Below are 19737 nucleotides of genomic sequence, written 5' to 3' on the forward strand. Positions count from 1 at the left end.
AAAACTATTTCTTGAAAAGTTTACGAACATAAAGTCTATTCTTAGTTAAAGAAAAAGCTTTTCAGACAAAGCTGGCTCAATACCTGAAAAGGTACGAGGGCCCTTGTTAACAAGATGAAGTCGCCTTTAACTGTATTGGGAATTGTCTACGCAAACCTTTTGTTCTGTCCCAAAGGAATGCGCTTAAATTTCGTAGAATGTTAGAATGCAAAGTAATAGAAAAAATTCACTATTTAGTTTTAAATAAAAGTCCTATTATATTTTAATTGGCGCCGGTAACCACACGGTACGGGAATGAATTGTAAATACCATGTTAATGCAAATAAGGGTTTATTACTATGTTGTTACATGAATTAACATAAATAATAATTTACCCTAAGAACAAACTCTTCAGCTTTATAGTATTAGTATATATGTATTATTAATGCTCTTAGCAAGATTTAGCACAGACAGTAAATCTTATTTACTGACAATCTTATCTGAATCACTAAAGTTTTCCGCAAGCCACAGTATTATCGACTTACACGCGCCCATTACCTGCACAAAAAAGATGGGAAAAACAGCACCGGTTGCGACCCAGGCCTATATATGCTGGACTGGTCATAACAACCATTTATTTTAATGTACTCAAAATAAATTGACGTCCGATGAAAATGCTGCAGTGTAGTTTGTTCCGCCGCTTCTTCTACACGTGCGCTTTGGAAGCGGTAGTAGTTATAATTAGATTTTTAGTGATGTGACGTCAATAAGTGATACCTTCGTCTATCTCCGTCTATTTTAAAGCAAAAAATTCAAATCAAAGCTTTGAATTGCTTTGAGTTGAATTTTTTAAGTTAACAGTACAATTGGTTAAGTTTCATTTTACTCAAGAATAATAAAGCGCCAATAAAAAAAAGAATAGGACTACTCCGTCTCGTTCCCATGTGACTAAAGGATAGGCTGATAAACTTGGGATTCTTCTTTTAGGCGATGCGCTAGCAGCCTGTCACTATCATTAAGCCAAAAAGCTGAGCGTGGCCTTTCAGTCTTTTCAGGACTGTTTGCTATGCATACCCCGCAAGGGGTATAGACGTGATTATATTTTAAAATTTAAAATATATATAACAGATAAAAATAGGGATCGGTTAAACATAACATAATTTTTTTTAAAGAAACAATATTAAAGCCTAAACCTCTGAATTTGAGAGACTGTTTTATATTTGTTGCGTGCGATATAATTATATTTTGGTTATCATTTTTATCAGTAAATCATCGTAATCATTTTACTTAATATAGAAGAATGTCAGTAACAAAAAAGTAATAATATTTTTAAAAAGTTATTGGTCATTTGAGTGTCTCTGCCACCCTCCTGGAAAGAGGCGTGATTTATGTACGTATTGGTAATTTTCGCAATAATTCAACTTCATTTATTATTTTATAAGCTCCACAGATGATATCAAATCACGGACATACATAAAAGTACTCAAAGACTAGTCCAGTTCACATTGCCAATACAAGTCAATGCTGACAGCCTTTCAAGCTTGTTCTGCCTGGAAAATATTCACAATTTGTCAGTTCCTACACTCATCCCTATCAAGTTCCGTGTTACCTTTCAAGAGGTTATTCATTCTTTGCACACACAATATGTAAGGATGGGTAATATTTTTCTTCACTTTTTGTACGTTTCGAAGAGTGAGTGAGGTTAGCTGTGTATGTAGATGTATCACGAGATTGTGTTCTAAGAAAAAAAAAAATGATGGAGTTAACATTTTTTTCTCTTTGGCGTTAATATTGTTTAGATCAGCTCTTTTGGACAGTCCATTTATTGATTTCTTATTATTTAATATAGTGTAGGTAAAAAAAATCATCCTACAAAATTTTATATATTTCCTTGAAGGTTTTCCGGTGACAAATAAAGTCAAATCTTGATACGTTAATTTTTTAGTTAAAAATACGTTTTTAAATTATAAATTATGATTAGCAAAAGTAACTCATTTTGAAATGTTTTTTTTTTTCATTTAACTTTTTTCTTGTCATGGCTATAAATTAATTTTTTTAATGTATTTTAGCAACGAAATAAAGGCACTATATTAATTTACGCCCGCGACTACGCCCACATTAAACAAATATCGCTTTTCCCGTTAATTTCGATTAAATATTTCAAAACTTTAGATACAGCGGATTGGCGATAGTGTGTTAATATATCAGTCAAATAGTCAACTTGTGCCTTCTATATATAAAACAGCTAAGTAAGTGTATCTTATGGATTTTGAACATAGCCAAGCGTGTGGTTTTTGTCCTTGTTTATTTTATATTTCACTACCTCCCGGCAAACTTTGTTTTGCCATATCAATAAGTTTTAAATTATTTCTAGTTAAAAAAAATGTTAAGGGTGGACAACTCTTATCACTAAGGGGTATGTTGCCGATTCTCAGACCTACGTAAGAGTACGGGAATGAACATTATGACACGAGAATTTTATATATAAGTTTATTAATAACATGATTTATTTCACAAAACGTTAAATCCAACAGCCGAACCAAAAAATACTGCGATATCAAAAATTAACTATATTTGGACCTGTTAGTTACTGAAACTCCTAACAACCTTTTCCCTCTATCCACAAAATTCACAATTTCGGATAACGAGAACGGATATGAACGAGAAATAAAACGAGTCTCGAAAACCGACAGCGTGGCTCAATTTCTTGAAAGTGGCCTCGTGCTTGGCACATTTGGAAAATATAGAATTTTCCCTGGACTTGGGAGGGAATTTTATAAAATGTAATCACTTGTTAGAAGGTATCGGATGAGGTTTCTGAGAATTAAAGATTTTGAATAGAATAATTGATTAATTGTTCTGTGAATAAGGTAATTCCTGTACAAAATAATCAAAGAGCTTATTTAAACTCTAATAAAGGATTTAAGCATTCAAACGAACACATAATTTTTTCAAGTAACTATTAAGATTTGCCCGTAGGTTGAACAGCTACGGTGACGCAACACACCCTTGTCTAACGCCTTTCTCAATCTTAAACCACTCAGTTTGCGATCGAATCCTCATATAAACAATTCAGTGCTCATATCAAGATACTGCTCACCCCATGCATAGAAAGTGCTGACCACAATTCATTCCACTGAGTAAAGGCCTTTTCGAAATCTAAGAATGAGCAAAAGCCCTTGGCCAATAACTCTTCGGCTATCCGTACATTCCATTCGAAATCCCGCTTGAGCATCCCATAATTTGTCATCAGTTTCATTTCTGACTATAAAAGACTCTTTAAAGGCTTGAGAGTCAGTCAGTCTACAAAGTCGATGTTATCAAACGTTAAAGTTTGAAAGGAGACTGACAAACATCGCTACTAAAAGATCCATAAAAGAGAAATATTGATAGCTATCCCATTTCTAGCTCATGTTTCCTATGACAGTGTTCCATGTTTGGTACACGAGTTATCATTCGAAAAATATGAAAAATAGTGAATGAAAGAGTATTTGTTGATTTTGTTTTCTGAATGCTATTTTTTGGTACAATATTTTCTGTATTTCGTTTCAGTAAAAGGTTATTTAATATTGTGCATTTGATTCGGTTTCACATTTTTCCGATAAAATCCCGCAGATTTGACTTTCATGGTTACATTTTTTGTACCATTTTTATTTCAGTTTAATCTTTATCCATATAACTGAATGGATTTTCAAGTAAAAGATTTTAACATCTTTTTTCATATAATCTTTTTTAAGTTTCAACTTATTTATAGGTCAAAAATGAAAACTTTCATTCATTCATATTATCACGTCTGTATCCCTTACGGGGTAGACATAGTCAATAGTCTTGAAAATACTGATAGGCCTTGTTCAGCTGTTTGGCTTGACGATAGAGTTGAGATTTAAATATTGACAGGTTGCAGGTTGTTGCAGGCCAATCGCCTTAATGATGAATCCCAAATTTTTAAGCTTATCCCTTCAACGACTTTTACGACATCCATGGGAAAGAGAAGAATCTTTTTTCCGCCGGCCGGGAAGCAACTTCAAAAAAGAAGGATATCGATAGGAGGCGGTTTTTTTTTCTTTACAAATATACTCGTACATATATATAATCTATTATATACATTTGTATAACAAACAAAACACACAAGTCCTCTTTCTTAACCTCGTGCCTATTCTACATGTCTTATCTCTCGAAGCTCTGAATAATGAATCCTTTCCGAGTACAATTAGTTTTAAGCCAAGCTTAAAGAAGATCCACTGGAAGCCTTGCTTTTAATTTTGCTAAGTGTGTTCGCTTTGTACAATCTAATTACGTAGTTCTGCTTTTTTTCCGTCGTATGTTGTGTGAATGTGGAACGTTCTGTAATTATTAAAACACTAGCTGTGCCCGCAACTTCGTTCGCGTGAAATAGTTATTTTGTGCATCATTGAAGCCCTCAAGGATGAATAATTTATCCCGTTTTTTTCCACATTTTCCATTATTCCTTTGCTCCTTATAGTTGCAGCGTGATGTTGTAAAGCCTAAAGCCTTCCTCGATAAATGGTCTATTCAACACAAAAAGAATTCAAACCAGTAGTTCCTGACATTAGCGCGTTCAAACAAACAAACAAACTCTTCAGCTTTATAATATTAGTATAGATTTAACATATAACATATACTAAATATATGTTTAATAGTATTTATGAAAATTTATACGTATGGATCTGGTTACGATGGCTGGTGCAGCTTGCTAAGAGAGAGTTGACATTATACGATTCGGGTAGCCACGTTTTAAAAAACGAAATCTTATTATCGCGATGGAAAAAAGAAAAAAAAAGGGACCACAGAGAAAAAATTAATAGATTCGTTAACAAGTTCGGTCAACTCCGAGAGCCGAGGTAACTTTCCGAAAGATCTGCCGGGATCCCGGTCATTAGTACCGGCGGAATTAACTGGGCCGTCAAATCAGGTTAGCGGTTTTCTTAGACGTGATTTAGCATCATTAACTTTAGTCACATACATACATATGGTCACGTCTATATCCCTTGCGGGGAAGACAGAGCCAACAGTCTTGAAAAGACTGAATGGCCACGTTCAGCTATTTGGCTTAATGATAGAATTGAGATTCAAATAGTGAGCTTTGTTTTTAAGCCTATCCCTTAGTCGCCTTTTACGACATCCATGGGAAGGAGATGGAGTGGTCCTATAACCTTTTGTATTGGTGCCGGGAACCACACGGCACATTCAACAATCAACTTTTAGTATTTGTATATCTATGGCGTCCTCTCCAAACGTTACAGTTTCGGCCAATCACAACGCGTTTGCTAAATCGCGCAAGCTAAATTTCTACGGATAAATGCAACCTACGACTCGACATCGTCTGTCGTGCGGTTTTCCAGGCATAACACTAGACCTAAGAAATTCTAGTCTTACTTATCCTTTACGCCGTCCGTCCATCTCTTTTTCGGTCTTCCCATATTTCTTAAACCTTCCACTTCCATATTTAATTTTCTCTTAAATAATAGCGATAGTTTCTGCGCGATAAGAACAGAGTCAAAAAAAAAAACTATTAAATTTAATAAACTTGATTCTAATAAAACTCCGGGTCAACTGAATAAACGAGATTACTGCATTCGTTTTTCAATCTCTCTCGTGTGGTTCCCGGCACTAATAGAAAAAAGACTAGAATAACTCTATCTTATAGGCTAACTTCGAGTAAACTTGGGATTTAATCTCGATTTTAATCTCAATTCTATCATTAAGTCAAACAGTAGAACGTGGCCTACTAGTCTTTTCTAGACTGTAAGCTCTGTCTACCCCGCAAGTGATATAGACGTGATTATATGTATGTTCAATTAAGATGGTTGTTTGTTCTAACTTAAAGGAGGTTTTGATTATTTTCAAGAAGTATTAATAAACTGGTATAAAGGCAAACGGAATGAAAATATAAACAATATTGAGGGATGGCGGAAAGATGTAGTCTCTGCACACTTCTCCAGGAATGAGGTGTGACGTTATGTAATTTTGTAATTACGAATTCCATGATGAAGATATCTTATTGTATGTCAGCTGCTCTTTCAAACTGTACATGTAAGACTTACAATCTTTGGAATTCTTTGAGTGAATAACGCTTAAATGCACCCTAATATAGCCCTGATAGGCCACGTTCAGCTTTTTGGCTTGATGATAAAATTGAGATTCATATAGTGACAGGTTGCTAACCCATTCCCTAAAAGAAAAATCCCAAGTTTATAAGCCTATCTCTTATGAAATCCATGGCAAAAAGAAGGAGTGGTCCTATTCATTCTTTTATTAGTGCCAGGAACCACACGGCACCCTAAAATATTGCATAAGTAATCAATAAAAAATTATAGATATAAGTACAGTAGGTGGTTCAATATCGCTTCCATAATAACTTTTGTGCGAGAGAAATATTTCAGCTTATCACTTACACCATCTCCCTTAGTCCACCTTCATAACCCAGGTAGTTTAATTAATGCCATGTCGATAGCTCCAACTATTAATATGGAAATGCGACAAGCAATAAAAGGGAAGATATTTGAGTTCTGCATCCTGTAGATTATTAGATATTTATAGATATACTAATATTATAAAGCTGGAGAGTTTGTTTGTTTACATACATACATACATACATACCGTCACGTCTATATCCCTTGCGGGGTAGACAGAGCCAACAGTCTTGAAAAGACTGAATGGCCACGTTCAGCTATTTGGCTTAACGATAGAATTGAGATTCAACTAGTGACAGGTTGCTAGCCCATCGCCTAAAAAAGAATCCCAAGTTTGTAAGCCTATCCCTTAGTCGCCTTTTACGACATCCATGGGAAAGAGATGGAGTGGTCCTATTCTTTTTTGTATTGGTGCCGGGAACCACACGGCACTTTGTTTGTTTGTTTGAATGCGCTAATCTCAGAAACTAGTGGTTTGAATTGAAAAATTCTTTTTGTGTTGAATAGACCATTTATCGAGAAAGGCTTAAGGCTATATAACATCACGCTGCAACTATTAGTAGTGAAGAAATAATGGAAAATGTGAATAAAAGGGGGAAATTATTCATCTGTGAGGGCTTCAATGATGCCCAAAATAACTATTCCACGCGGATGAAGTCGCTGGCACAGCTGGTTCAAACTAATGTACATAACTTTCGAAAATAGTCATTGGTACATGGCCGAGGTGGGATTCGAACCTGCGCTTTTCTGCGCATCACGCATTTTAAGCGGGCACCTTACCTATACGACCTCCGACGCTCTGTGGCTCCAGCTGTGATTTCATTAAACACTAGCTGTGCCCGCGACTTCGTCCGCGTGGAATAGTTATTTTGGTCATCATATTTATTTTTGCAAACATCCTCCTCGGCTTTATCAACGGTCACGCGTATTAGAAAGAACGCTGGTTCGCCGTATTAAATGTTTCGCTGCAAATTGCTTATAACGACTATATCTCAAAACCTATTCGTCTGATTTATATACTGTAAATGGCAATTTTAGTCTACATGAAAAGCCGAAAGTAATAAACATATTTATTTGGATAAGGATTAATACTGAATTAAAGAAAATTGGTTTCAAAATAACTTATGTTTATAATGAAAAAATAATCTTTAAAAATGAACATAAAAGTGGTTATTGTAAGTAAACCTTAAGAGATAGATATATGCTCTCGCGGACTTTTTTGTGGCAAAAAATGAGTACTTCACATCTTTAGTACATTGTTTTACTATATCTTTGTTGGATTGCGCAGCGTTCGCGCGGAAAGCTCGCAGATGGCCGACTCATTCAACTTTCACCTGCATTGTTGACGTTTCCCGTAGGAAATCCGGGATAAAATGTAGCCTATAGCCTTCCTCGATAAATAGACTATCTAACAGTGAAAGAATTATTCAAATCGGTTCAGTAGTTTCTGAGATTAGCGCGTTTAAACAAACAAACAAACAAACAAAACAAACTCTTCAGCTTTATAATATTAGTATAGATACATACATATGCCGTGTGGTTCCCGGCACCAATACAAAAAAGAATAGGACCACTCCATCTCGTTTCCCTGGATGACGTAAAAGACGACTAAGAGATAGGCTTATAAACTTGGGATTCTTCTTTTAGGCGATGGGCTAGCAACCCGTCACTATTTGAATCTCAATTCTATCATTAAGCTAAATAGCTGAACGTGGTCTATCAGTCTTTTCAAGACTGTTGGCTCTGTCTACCCCGCAAGGGATATAGACGTGACCATATGTATGTATGTATGTATTTTATTTAGATTTTGATTATGTATCTATTTAATAGTAAAAAATAGGCATTTTCCGGCTTATGACAAAAAAAATACTTGATGTGAACTTTACTACTATGTATTGGAAGAGATCCAAATGCATTTGGAGCAGAGCTTTAAGTTCATTGAATTTTTTGGCACGATCGTTGTAAAAATTTAATAAAAAAATCATTCTGGCAACAATATGGCCTATGTCGTTTTAAAATGGCGAAACGTTTTTCTACAAATTTGAAGCAAATCTTTACTAATATTGTAAAGCTGAAAACTGCCTACCCTTCCGGGAAAATGTATTGTGATTTTATGTATCTCAGTAGGAAACAAATTGGTTCAATTTCCAAGCAAAGGTTTACACTTTTAGATGCAGAAGCTTTATCAAATTAAACGAATGATGCTCATTTTAAAATCAACACGCTTTGTATATATAAAAAAAATGGATCAAAAAATAAGGCGGAACAGAAAACAAACATTAAATCAAAACGTGGCAATTTTAACCCTTCAATTATAAAATTAACACTGCGAGGTCGAAAAGGGCCCTTAATGTGTTGAAATCAAAAACCCAACGAATCGAGTGGGCGGTAAACAAATGCGCAATTAAGGATTTAACCCGTTTAGTTGATCCCTTTCAGGGGGATACGTGTGTGAAGCATATATATTTATATATGCACAGACATTTCTGTATCTTTATTTTTATCTACAATACATACATATAAAAAAAAACATTTTTTGTACACATATAATTTTCTATTTCCCATGCGGTGTAGACAGAGCCAACAGTCTTGAAAGGACTGATAGGCCACGCTCAGCTGTTTGGCTTAAAGATAGAATTCAGATTCAAATAGTGACATATTGCTAGCCCTTCGCCTAAATAGAGGAATTTCAAGTTTATAAGCCTATCCCTTAGTCGCCTTTTACGACATCCAGGGTAAAGAGATGTAGTGGTGGTGGTATAAGAATAGAATAGATTTATTTTCAAAATTGGATACAAAGTATCTCATTTTGACGTCACATCACTTAAATCTAATTATAACTACTACCGCTTCCAATGCGCACGTGTAGAAGAAGCATAGTATTCTTTTATCTATTCGTGCCAGGAACCGCACGGCACATTTTTTATTATTACTGTCAAAAAATTTTCAAGTGGACGTTAAAAAAAGGTAGTCTCTGCCTACCCCTACGGGAAAGAGGCGTGATTTTATGTATGTATGTATGTTTATAATATTTTTTCACTAATACATACCTCCTTTTGTTCCAGGTAGCGCCGAACATGATAGACTTCATAAGATCGCCAGTTAACATAATAGACTTTATAGCTACATTAAGTTTTTATATGGACGTTGTTGTTGAACTAACCGTTGTCAGGCAGTATGTGGAAAAAGCCGACATTTTAGAGTTCATATCCATAATAAAGATATTGAGACTGTTCAAGTTGACGAGGCACAGTCCAGGGTTGAAGATTTTGGTGCACACGTTCAAAGCCTCGGCCAAAGAGTTGACATTGTTAGTGTTTTTTTTGGTGTTAGGCATAGTGATATTTGCAAGTCTTGTTTATTACGCGGAGAAGTCTCAGGTAAGTTTTTTTTAATGTTGTTTTTAACAAAAAAAAAAAAAAGTCAAATAGCTTAACGTGGCCGATCACTCTTTTCAAGACTGTTGGCTCTGTCTACCCCACAAGGAATATATACGTGACCATATATATATTTGTATGTTGTTTTTAACATACATACATACATGATCACGTCTATATCCTTTGCGGGGTAGACATAGCCAATAGTCTTAAAAAGACTGAACGTGGCCTACGTTCAGTTGTTATTTGGCTTAATGATAGAATTGAGATTTAAATAGTGACAGGTTGCTAGCCCATCGCCTAAAAGAAGAATCCCAAGTTTACAAGCCTGCCCCTTAGTCGTCTCTTACGAAATCCATGGGAAAGAAATAGAGTGGTTCTATTTATATAATGTGAAATAACATGAGACGTTCTTTTTATCCAGAAATTCCCTCGTAAGCAAAGCCCCAGGGCGTAGCTAGTAACCTGTAACAGGACTGTCGAAAACATATCAATTTAAAATTGCATACAAATATTTATTTTGTTTTCAATGCATGATGCATTTATAATTCAACATGTTGCACGGAATTGAATGCACGTTAAAATGCAATTTACATACATACATTTACATTCATACATACGTACATATACAGTCACGTCCATATCCCTTGCGGGATAGACAGAGCTAATAGTTTTTCATAGTCTGAAAGGCCACGTTCAACTATATGGCTAAATGAAGGAATTGAGATTCAAATAGTGACAGGTTGCTAGCATATCGCCTACAAGAGGAATCCAAAGTTGATAGGCCTATCCCTTAGTCGCCTTTTACAACATCCATGGGAAAGGGATGGGAGTGGTCTTATTCTTTTTTCTAATGGTGCCGGGCACCATGCGGCATTTTATGCTTTTACATAAAACAAATATGGATAGTACAGTCAACAACATATCAACCTACCCAATTCACAACAAATACGCTTATTAAATATACAGTTTGTATGTGATTTATCAATCTAGTTTTATTTGTACAAGTCGAGAGAGTAATTCTAAAGAATTTCAGCTTATATTTAATTTGAAAATAGTCCGCATTTCACGACCGACGTATTGTGCCATCCTACGCTTAGGTAGTGTTGCCGACCTATCGATAGTTTGAATATCGATAGCTGACCTCAGAAATCATGTATGATATAAATAGGTCTTTAGTTGACTATCGATATTTGAATTAAAGTATTAGTCGATACTATTGCTGCTGAATATTGCTATAAATATCGATACTATTAATAGTTGCTTCGAAATCGAAAGTCTAGTTCGATACTATCACTATCGACAAGCCAAAACTGTCGATAATTATTGCAATATTTTTTAGCAAAAGTATTGATAATCTATAATCTTTCGATAATCTATAATCTTTCGATAATCTATCGATAATAGACCTCTTCCTCCTGGCTTTAATCCTTGCATCCTCATCACTCTGGAGAGGACCCCGGGGTATGTCTTTGACCATGGATCCTGGATTGGGTGAGTCAGATTATTACACGAAGTGACTCCCATCTGATCTCTGTAACCTTTGCTGATAAACCTAACCCGCATTGGATCGATCATTGTAACACATTCAATTGCCAGGAAGTGCAGGTTTCCTCACGATGTTTTCCGTCACCGTTAAGCATTGGTTAGAATACAAAATAATGTACATAACTTCTAAAATAGGTAGGTCATTGGTACATGACTGAAGTGGGATTCGAACCTGTCCCTCTCTGCGCATCACGCATTTTAACAGGTGTCCTTAACGATTCGTCGCTATAACGAAGCTCTTTTTCTATCGATAATCGGCCATCGAGCGACAACACTACGCCTAGGGCGTCCATAAAATTTTATATTTCTGTAAATCCCTCGCCGTACGTTTTATTTTCGAAAGAGGCTAGTCTTGAACCACTCTCGTTTTATGGTTTGACGAAATTAACTGACAGATTTTGAAGAGTATTATAGGATTATGATACCCTAACTCTTTATGGACCACATAAAGATTTTTTTTTTAATAAACTACGAGGCAAATGCGGCCTACTATGTATAACAATCATACATACATATAGTCACGTCTATATTCTTTGCGGGGTAGACAGAGCCAACAGTCTTGAAAAGACTGATAGGGATAAGTATGACATAAAAATGCATTAATTTACATCTTCGCCTCTTTTCCGGAGGCGTAGGCAGAGACCTACGTCTTTTTATACATACATACAAACATATAATCATGTCTATATCCCTTGCGGGGTAGACAGAGCCAACAGTCTTGTAAAGATCTTATAATAATAATACATACATCTTTTTACTTTCCACGATTCCTGCATACTTCGTTAATCATAATTTATAAATAGATACATACATACATATGGTCACGTCTATATCCCTTGTGGGCTAGACAGAGCCAACAGTCTTGAATAGACTGAATGGCCACGTTCAGCTATTTGGCTTAATGATAGAATTGAGATTCAAATAGTGAAAGGTTGCTAGCCCATCGCCTAAAAAAGAATCCCAAGTTTGTAAGCCTATCCCTTAGTCGCCTTTTACATGGAAAAGAGATGGAGTGGTCCTATTCTTTTTTCTATTGGTGCCAGGAATCACACGGCAAATTTAATTTATAAATCTTTTTATATATACATTTCCTTCGGTTCATATTCATGTTGCTCTCAACCCGACATTACACAAAATCTTACTTGATCAAGGTCATTAAAATTAGTTCTTTTTTGTTATTTATAACCTAAAAATAAAAAGGCTTAACTTACTTGCCAATTACAAAATTTACGAAGGTGCAAGGGGAAATATTTTAACGAAATTAAAAATGTTTTGGCGAGAAAAAAAATTAATTTCGTTTCGGCGTCCGTCCGCTGATGAAATGTTGGTCGTCATTGGCGTTAGATAAGCTATTTACATTTTGTAATTAAACTCTTCTGAATATATATACAGGGTGACTTTTAATTCAACTGCATAAATTTAACTGTTAAGTGTACTCATCTAAAGAATATTTAAAAACGTTAAAAGAAAAATATCGGTTCATATTTCAGAAAGTAAGAAAAAAAAATGTATTAAAATCCACGATCCTGAATACGTCATATCACCCCGACCGGCGGAAAAGCGACGCTTAAGATTCAGAGGTCGACGGTACAATTCATTCAGCTGACCGATCTCGACAACTCTGTACTTTACTTGATGTTGATACTAGAAAAATTTATTTATTTTTCAGAAATTTATTTACATGTTTAGTTTTAATTTCTTTTTGTAGTATTGATCTTTAATAAAGCGTGTGTAGTAGTTTTTGAGAGTTTTTTAAATGTGAAAATGATGACGTTTAATTTAAATAAAAATAGGCTCAAACAGCTCAGAAGCATGGGTATAGTCTATGTTTAAAAGGAGGCAGTTGTTTTAAATGTCACCCTGTAAATAGCTGTCCCGGCAAACGTTGTTTTGCCATATAAATAATTTTTAAGTAATTTATAGTTAAAAAAATGTTAAGGGTGGACAACCCTTATCACTAAGGGGTATGAAACATAGATTTTGGCTGATTCTTAGACGTAGTGAATATGCTCATAAACTTTCATGAGAATCGGTCTAGCTGTTTCGGAAGAGTACGGGAACGAACATTGTGTCACGAGAATTTTATATATAGAATATATAAGACCAGAGAGCGCCCGCGCCTTCATTTGCGAAAAAGGAAAATTCCCGTTATCTCCCCATTCCCGCGGGAATTTATGTTTATTTGTATGTGCCATGTGATTTCCTGCACTTTAGCATAGGACCACTCTTTCCAATAGATGTCGTAAAAGGCGACTAAGGGATGAGCTAATAAGCTTAGGACTCTATTCTCTTTTAGGTGATACGCTAGGAACTTGTCATTATTTGGATCTCAATTCCATCAGCCACACAGTTGAACTGTACCACCAACTATCCTTTGAGCTTCCGCGAGACTACTGGCTCTGTCTACACCGCAAGGGACATGTATTAACGATTCTTCAAAACAATTAATCCTCGGCGACGGCCTCTGTGGCGCAGCGGTAGTACGCTTGTCTGTGACACCGGGGGTTCCGGGTTCGAATCCCGGCCAGGGCATGATGAAAAAAGAACTTTTTCTGATTGGCCTGCGTCTTGGATGTTTATCTATATAAGTATTTATTATAAAATATAGTATCGTTGAGTTAGTATCTCGTAACACAAGTCTCGAACTTACTTCGAGGCTAACTCAATCTGTGTAGTTTGTCCCGTATATATATAATTAATTCCATCAATTCCAGGACAATCCGGACAACCAATTCAAGTCGATACCCCTCGGACTGTGGTGGGCTATCGTGACCATGACCACTGTGGGTTACGGCGATATGGCGCCGAAGACATATCTGGGCATGTTCGTGGGCGCCCTCTGCGCGCTGGCCGGGGTGCTGACGATAGCCCTCCCCGTTCCGGTCATCGTGTCCAACTTCTCAATGTTCTACTCCCATACGCAGGTGAGTGGGTTTTGATTAGGTATAAATCGAGATTTCTATTGTAACAAGTAGTATTACAATTTCCGTATTAAATGTATATAATTTTACATATACATACATATGGTCACGTCTATATCCCTTGCGGGGTAGACAGAGCCAACAGTCTCGAATAGACTGAATAGCCACGTTCAGCTATTTGGCTTAATGATAGAATTGAGATTCAAATAGTGACAGGTTGCTAGTCCATCGCCTAAAAAGAATCCTAAGTTTATAAGTCTATCCCTTAGTCGCCTTTTACGACATCCATGGGAAAGAGATGGAGTGGTTCTATTCTTTTTTGTATTGGTGCCGGGAACCACACGGCACAATTTCTATTGTAATATGTAGCATATTTTTAATACAATTTCCGTGTTAAATGTATATAATTTTAGGTATATAAATATATAAAAAAAAATAAAATACATACGCCTGAACGTGGCCTTTCAGTCTTTTCGAGACTGTTGGCTCTGTCTGCCCTACAAGGGATATAGACGTGATTATATGTATACAAAATCATACCATATGTTGTATAATGAAAGCGTTAAGCCTATTTACATACACGTACATGTATGTAAAAAGGCTTAAAGCGTGTGATTTCATTATATAACATTCAGTATGATTTTTGATAATTCGCTAACAAACGAACTTGAAAATTGTAACTGGTATAATTTATTCTTTTCAGTGCTTTGAAGTTTATAAAAGTTATCATTATTATGTACCTACGTATCTCCGAAATTAGTTTACGAAAAATAATTATTACACCTAAAAATGTTAATAATAAAGGATTTCTTTCTCAATACTAATAAAATTTTCTGAATGAATAATAAAAAAAAAATAATAAAAACAAAAATATTTTTGTACAAAAATAAACGTGTACAAAAAATCAACCCCCACATGTACTACCCCGCTAACAGGCGAAAACCCTCATCTTATAAAGCTGATTGCGAAACTTGTTTTAGTCACCTGTGCAATTTAAACTTTCCTTTTCCGAACAAAAGACAGCCTGGATCCATAGACCTATATTATGCTATATCCTAGACACGATAGGTTACATATCGATAGAGGTTGATATTTTTACCTGCAGCTTTATGACACAAATATTTAGAATTAACGTTCAATATATTATCGAAAAAAGGCTTATATTATATACATATTTTTATTATGCTTCTGTACGATGACAATGTCTTTAGGATAATATAAGAAAATCAAAAGAGTCTCTTTCAAGTTTTGAAAATTATATATACATAATATAAACTAATAATATAATTATTGTAAAAATGCAAAACAAATAAATTATTTAAAAGTAGATTATTTAAAATATAAACAAATTTCACCCAAATCGATCTTAAAGTTACATAAAAATAAAATTTATTTATTTATTTATAAACACAAAATTATATACAGGAGCATTTAATACAGTAATTCTAGTACAAAGGTGCTACTTATTTCAATAGATATCTCTTCCAGTAGACCCATTAGAAGAGAGATGAATTTTGGACCGGTTTGGTTGGTATGGTAAAATGTTAAGTTTTTGCCAAATCTGTTGCAAAATTTTCAATATAGTCAATGTTTCAAAACAAAAACATAAAGTCTTAGGAATATAAATGTTAGAAGGTTTTTTTTTTCTACATTATACGGATTCCTTTGGCGATACGACAAAGCTATTTTGAACGATGAATACAGGTCAAATGTAACTTTAAATAGGTAATTCCGTTTATTAATGAAACATATTTCTATAGAAAGTTGTATTTTTTGTTATGAGAATATAGTACGAAACTAGAGCAATTCTTCAATTTCATTTAGTGATCGTTCTCCGAAATTGATTTAATAGATGAACATACATATAACCGCGTCTATTTTCCTTACGGGGTAGACAAAGATAACAGTCTCGCAAATAGTGACAGGTTGCTTGCCCTTTGGTTTAAAGAAGAATCCCATGTTTATTAGCCTATCCCTTAGTCACTTTATACGATATTCAAAAAAGGTATGCTGTGCGGACGTCGGATTAGTATGACAATTTAAAAACTAATAAATAAACTTTAATTTATTCATTCATTCAGAATTCATTATATAATACAGATTTTGCAGGTTGAGCCTAGAATTCGGTGTGCTTGCGACACGACCTATATCTATTATTATCTAGACTGGATTGAAAAGGTCACCAGGCATTATTTGATTAACTGACCGAGTCGAGGCTATTTTCAGCCATTAAAGATTTTAACTGCAATAATCTATACTAATATTATAATAAGGAGAGTGTGGAGGGAAAGGTCGGAGTGGGAAGACCTGGTAAAGGGTCAGGTCAAAAGTACCCGAAACCGCCGACCTTGCATGAAGAGAGTTATGAATGTGGATGAAGCGAAGGAAGTATGCAGAGATCGTGGCAAGTGGAAAGAGGTAGTCTCTGCCTACCCCTCCGGGAAAGAGGCGTGATTTTATGTAGGTACGTATGTAATATTATAAATGCGAAAGTTTGTGAGTATGTCAGGATGTCAGTATGCATGTTTGTTACTCTTTCACGCAAACAAAACTGAACCGATTACGATGAAATTTGGTATGTAGGTAGCTGAAGACCCAGAATAACATACAGGCATCCCATTCATCTAACCCATCGCCTAAAAAGAATCCCAAGTGTGTAAACACTTGGGATTCTTTTTAGGCGATGGGCTAGCAACCTGTCATTATTTGAATCTCAATTCTATCATTAAGCCAAATAGCTGAACGTGGCCGTTCAGTCTTTTCAAGATAGTTGGCTCTTTCTACCCCGCAAGGGATATAGACGTGATTATATGTATGTATGTAAGTAACAAAAGCATTGAATTTACAATGAAAAACAAAACTGATGTACACATATTACGCATTTATTCACGTTTCAAACAATACATTTCCGTAACAGAATTTACTGGCGAAATAAATCTAACTTTTGAACAAAACACATGTTGTACGTAAATGGTGGATTTGTAAAATAATGTGTCAGAATTTCATAGTCACCCCAAGCTTTGTTACTGATTCGGAATATCTCTGTTAAAGGTAACATTTGGTTTTATTCTGTGTTAGTGCCGTATGGTACCCGGCACCTATAGAAAAAAGAACACTCCATGTCATGCGTGCGGATATCGTAAAAGGCGACTAAGGGTTAGATCACATCGGAACTATAGTTTTTACCGGGATGAAAGGTAGCCTATGCCCTTCTCCATGTTTTTCTTTTTATTTATTGAGCATTTATTGAGCGCCACCATTTACTTGTAATTAAGTAGTTAGTCTAAGACTTAAATGCGCGAATTTAACGCCACCTACAAAATAATACAGGTTTTGCGCAAATCCCACGGTGACTGTCTGAGATTTAAATAGTGACAGGTTGCTAGCCTTAAAGAAGAATCCCTAATTTAAAAGTCTATACCTTACTCGCTATTTACGACATCCACGGGAAAGAGATAGACTTTTTCCTATTTTTTTTTTCTTTTGGTGCCGGGAACCACACGGCATTATGTCTAATACACCCAAATACAAAGCACTAACTTTAAACATATACACTAAAACCATAATAGATACTGTTAGCAAGTTTATCCTAAAGCTTTTATAAGCTCGGAAACGTGCACTTCGTAGCATTAGCGGTTACGAAGCGGCTCGTAGCACAGCTACGACGTAGCACTTCCGTAGCACCTCTACGACGGATATTTGAGTTGGCTTTACTTACTCAATATTAAGTTTGTCGTTAACTCATAAACTGGGTTGTTATTAAGGCTTGTATTGGAATGTGCCGTATGGTTCCTGGCACTTTAGAATAGAGTTACTTAATATCTTTGATGTGGATGTTGTAGAAAGCGACTAAGGGATAGGCGATGGGCTAGCAACCTGTCACTTTTTTAATTGAGATTCTATCATGATTCTGCAATAACTGAAAGTGGCCTTTCAGTCTTTTCGATACTGTTGGCTCTGTCTTCTCCGCAAGGGATACAAACGTGATTATATGTATGGATGTAAGATAAAAAGAAAGAATTAAGTGGTTTTATGTATGTTAGTGATATGAAGTTATAATACCTCCCTTGTAACATTAATATTTATTAATTTATTTAATCTTTATTGTAACAATTACAATTTCCAAAGTACAATAGGCGGTCTTAATGCTAATAGCATTATCTAACAGTCTACCATTGGATTAATACCTTCCTTCTAACATAAAACAAATTATTTTAATAGCGCCCATTTTGACTAGAGACGTATTTAATTAATTCTTCACAGGCTTAAGATTTAAGCTAACAAATTCAAATATTTTATTGATTACTATGGGACACTTCGTATAACTTAATAATTGTCATATCTTTTGGTTTCACAACAATGGTTGACGTCAAATGAATTACTTAAAACTATAAACAAAGCGGTAACAAACTGCACTGAAGCATTTTCTTCAACAACGTCAACTATCCAACCTTAGAATACAAATGTGGACGAGAGAATACGAGTACATTGTTGTGATTAATTGACTTATATGAAATTTAAATAATAATACCGCGTGGTTCCCGGCACCAATTAAAAAAAAGAATATGACCACTCCATCTCTTTCCCATGGATGGCGTAAAAGGTGACTAAGGAATAGGCTTATAAACTTGGAATTCTTCTTTTAGGCGACGTGCTAGCAACCTGCCACTATTTGAATCTCAATTCTATCAAGCCGAATAGCTGAGCGTGGCAATCAGTCTTTTTCAGACTGTTGGCTTTGTCTACCCCGCAAGGGATATAGATAGACGTGACTATATGTATATATGAATAATATTTTTTTATGGACTGGCAATTTAAGATAGATTTATGTACAGAGTGTACTGAATTTTGACTTAGGTCGAGTTTGAAACTCAAACAAATCATAATGAAAATTAAATGCTTCAAACTTGTCGTCGTGACGCGAAACTTGACTGTTCCATTTCTGTTACCGCGGCTTATGGAATAGATAAGATGTTTAACGTCTATTCGTATGTCAACTTGCTATTACCCGCAACTTTTCCCGCGTGAATTAAGCATCTACATAGAGCGACGAATTTAAATTTAACACCATCTAACAAAAATGCGATGAAATTGCGACACCGCTTAAAAAAACGACGAATTTAGCACAACATTCGAGAGAATACGGATTTTTCGCAATTCCCACGGGAACTATAGTTTTTACCGGGATGGAAATTACCTTATTTCCTTCTTCAGGTTCTTAATTATATATACGTGTTTTTTCTAGAAGATTAATTCTGTAGATAACCCCGGGAAGAGGTAATAAACAAACAAATAAACTCACTTTCGCATTTATCATATTAGTTGGGATATACCGTGTGGTTCCCGGCACCAATAGAAAAAGGAATAGAACCACTATACCATCTTTTCTTGCATTTTTTTAAAAGCAGCTAAGATATAGTTTTTAACACTTGTGATTCTATTCATAGCTTAAAAGAAGAATACCAAGTGCCCTATCAC

General features: G+C 35.3%; 1 protein-coding gene across 1 annotated transcript in view; it reads left to right on the forward strand.

The window, feature by feature from the left end:
• Positions 1-19737, forward strand: part of LOC106138350 (potassium voltage-gated channel protein Shaw) — a 143171-nt gene that overhangs the window by 81899 nt on the left and 41535 nt on the right. Inside the window, exons 6-7 of the mRNA XM_013339478.2 lie at positions 9479-9793; positions 14053-14262. Of these exons, the coding sequence (XP_013194932.1) occupies positions 9479-9793; positions 14053-14262 (525 nt within the window). The remainder of the gene's footprint in view (positions 1-9478; positions 9794-14052; positions 14263-19737) is intronic.

Source organism: Amyelois transitella, chromosome 17 (assembly GCF_032362555.1).
Source record: "Amyelois transitella isolate CPQ chromosome 17, ilAmyTran1.1, whole genome shotgun sequence".
NCBI classification, from domain to species: domain Eukaryota; kingdom Metazoa; phylum Arthropoda; class Insecta; order Lepidoptera; family Pyralidae; genus Amyelois; species Amyelois transitella.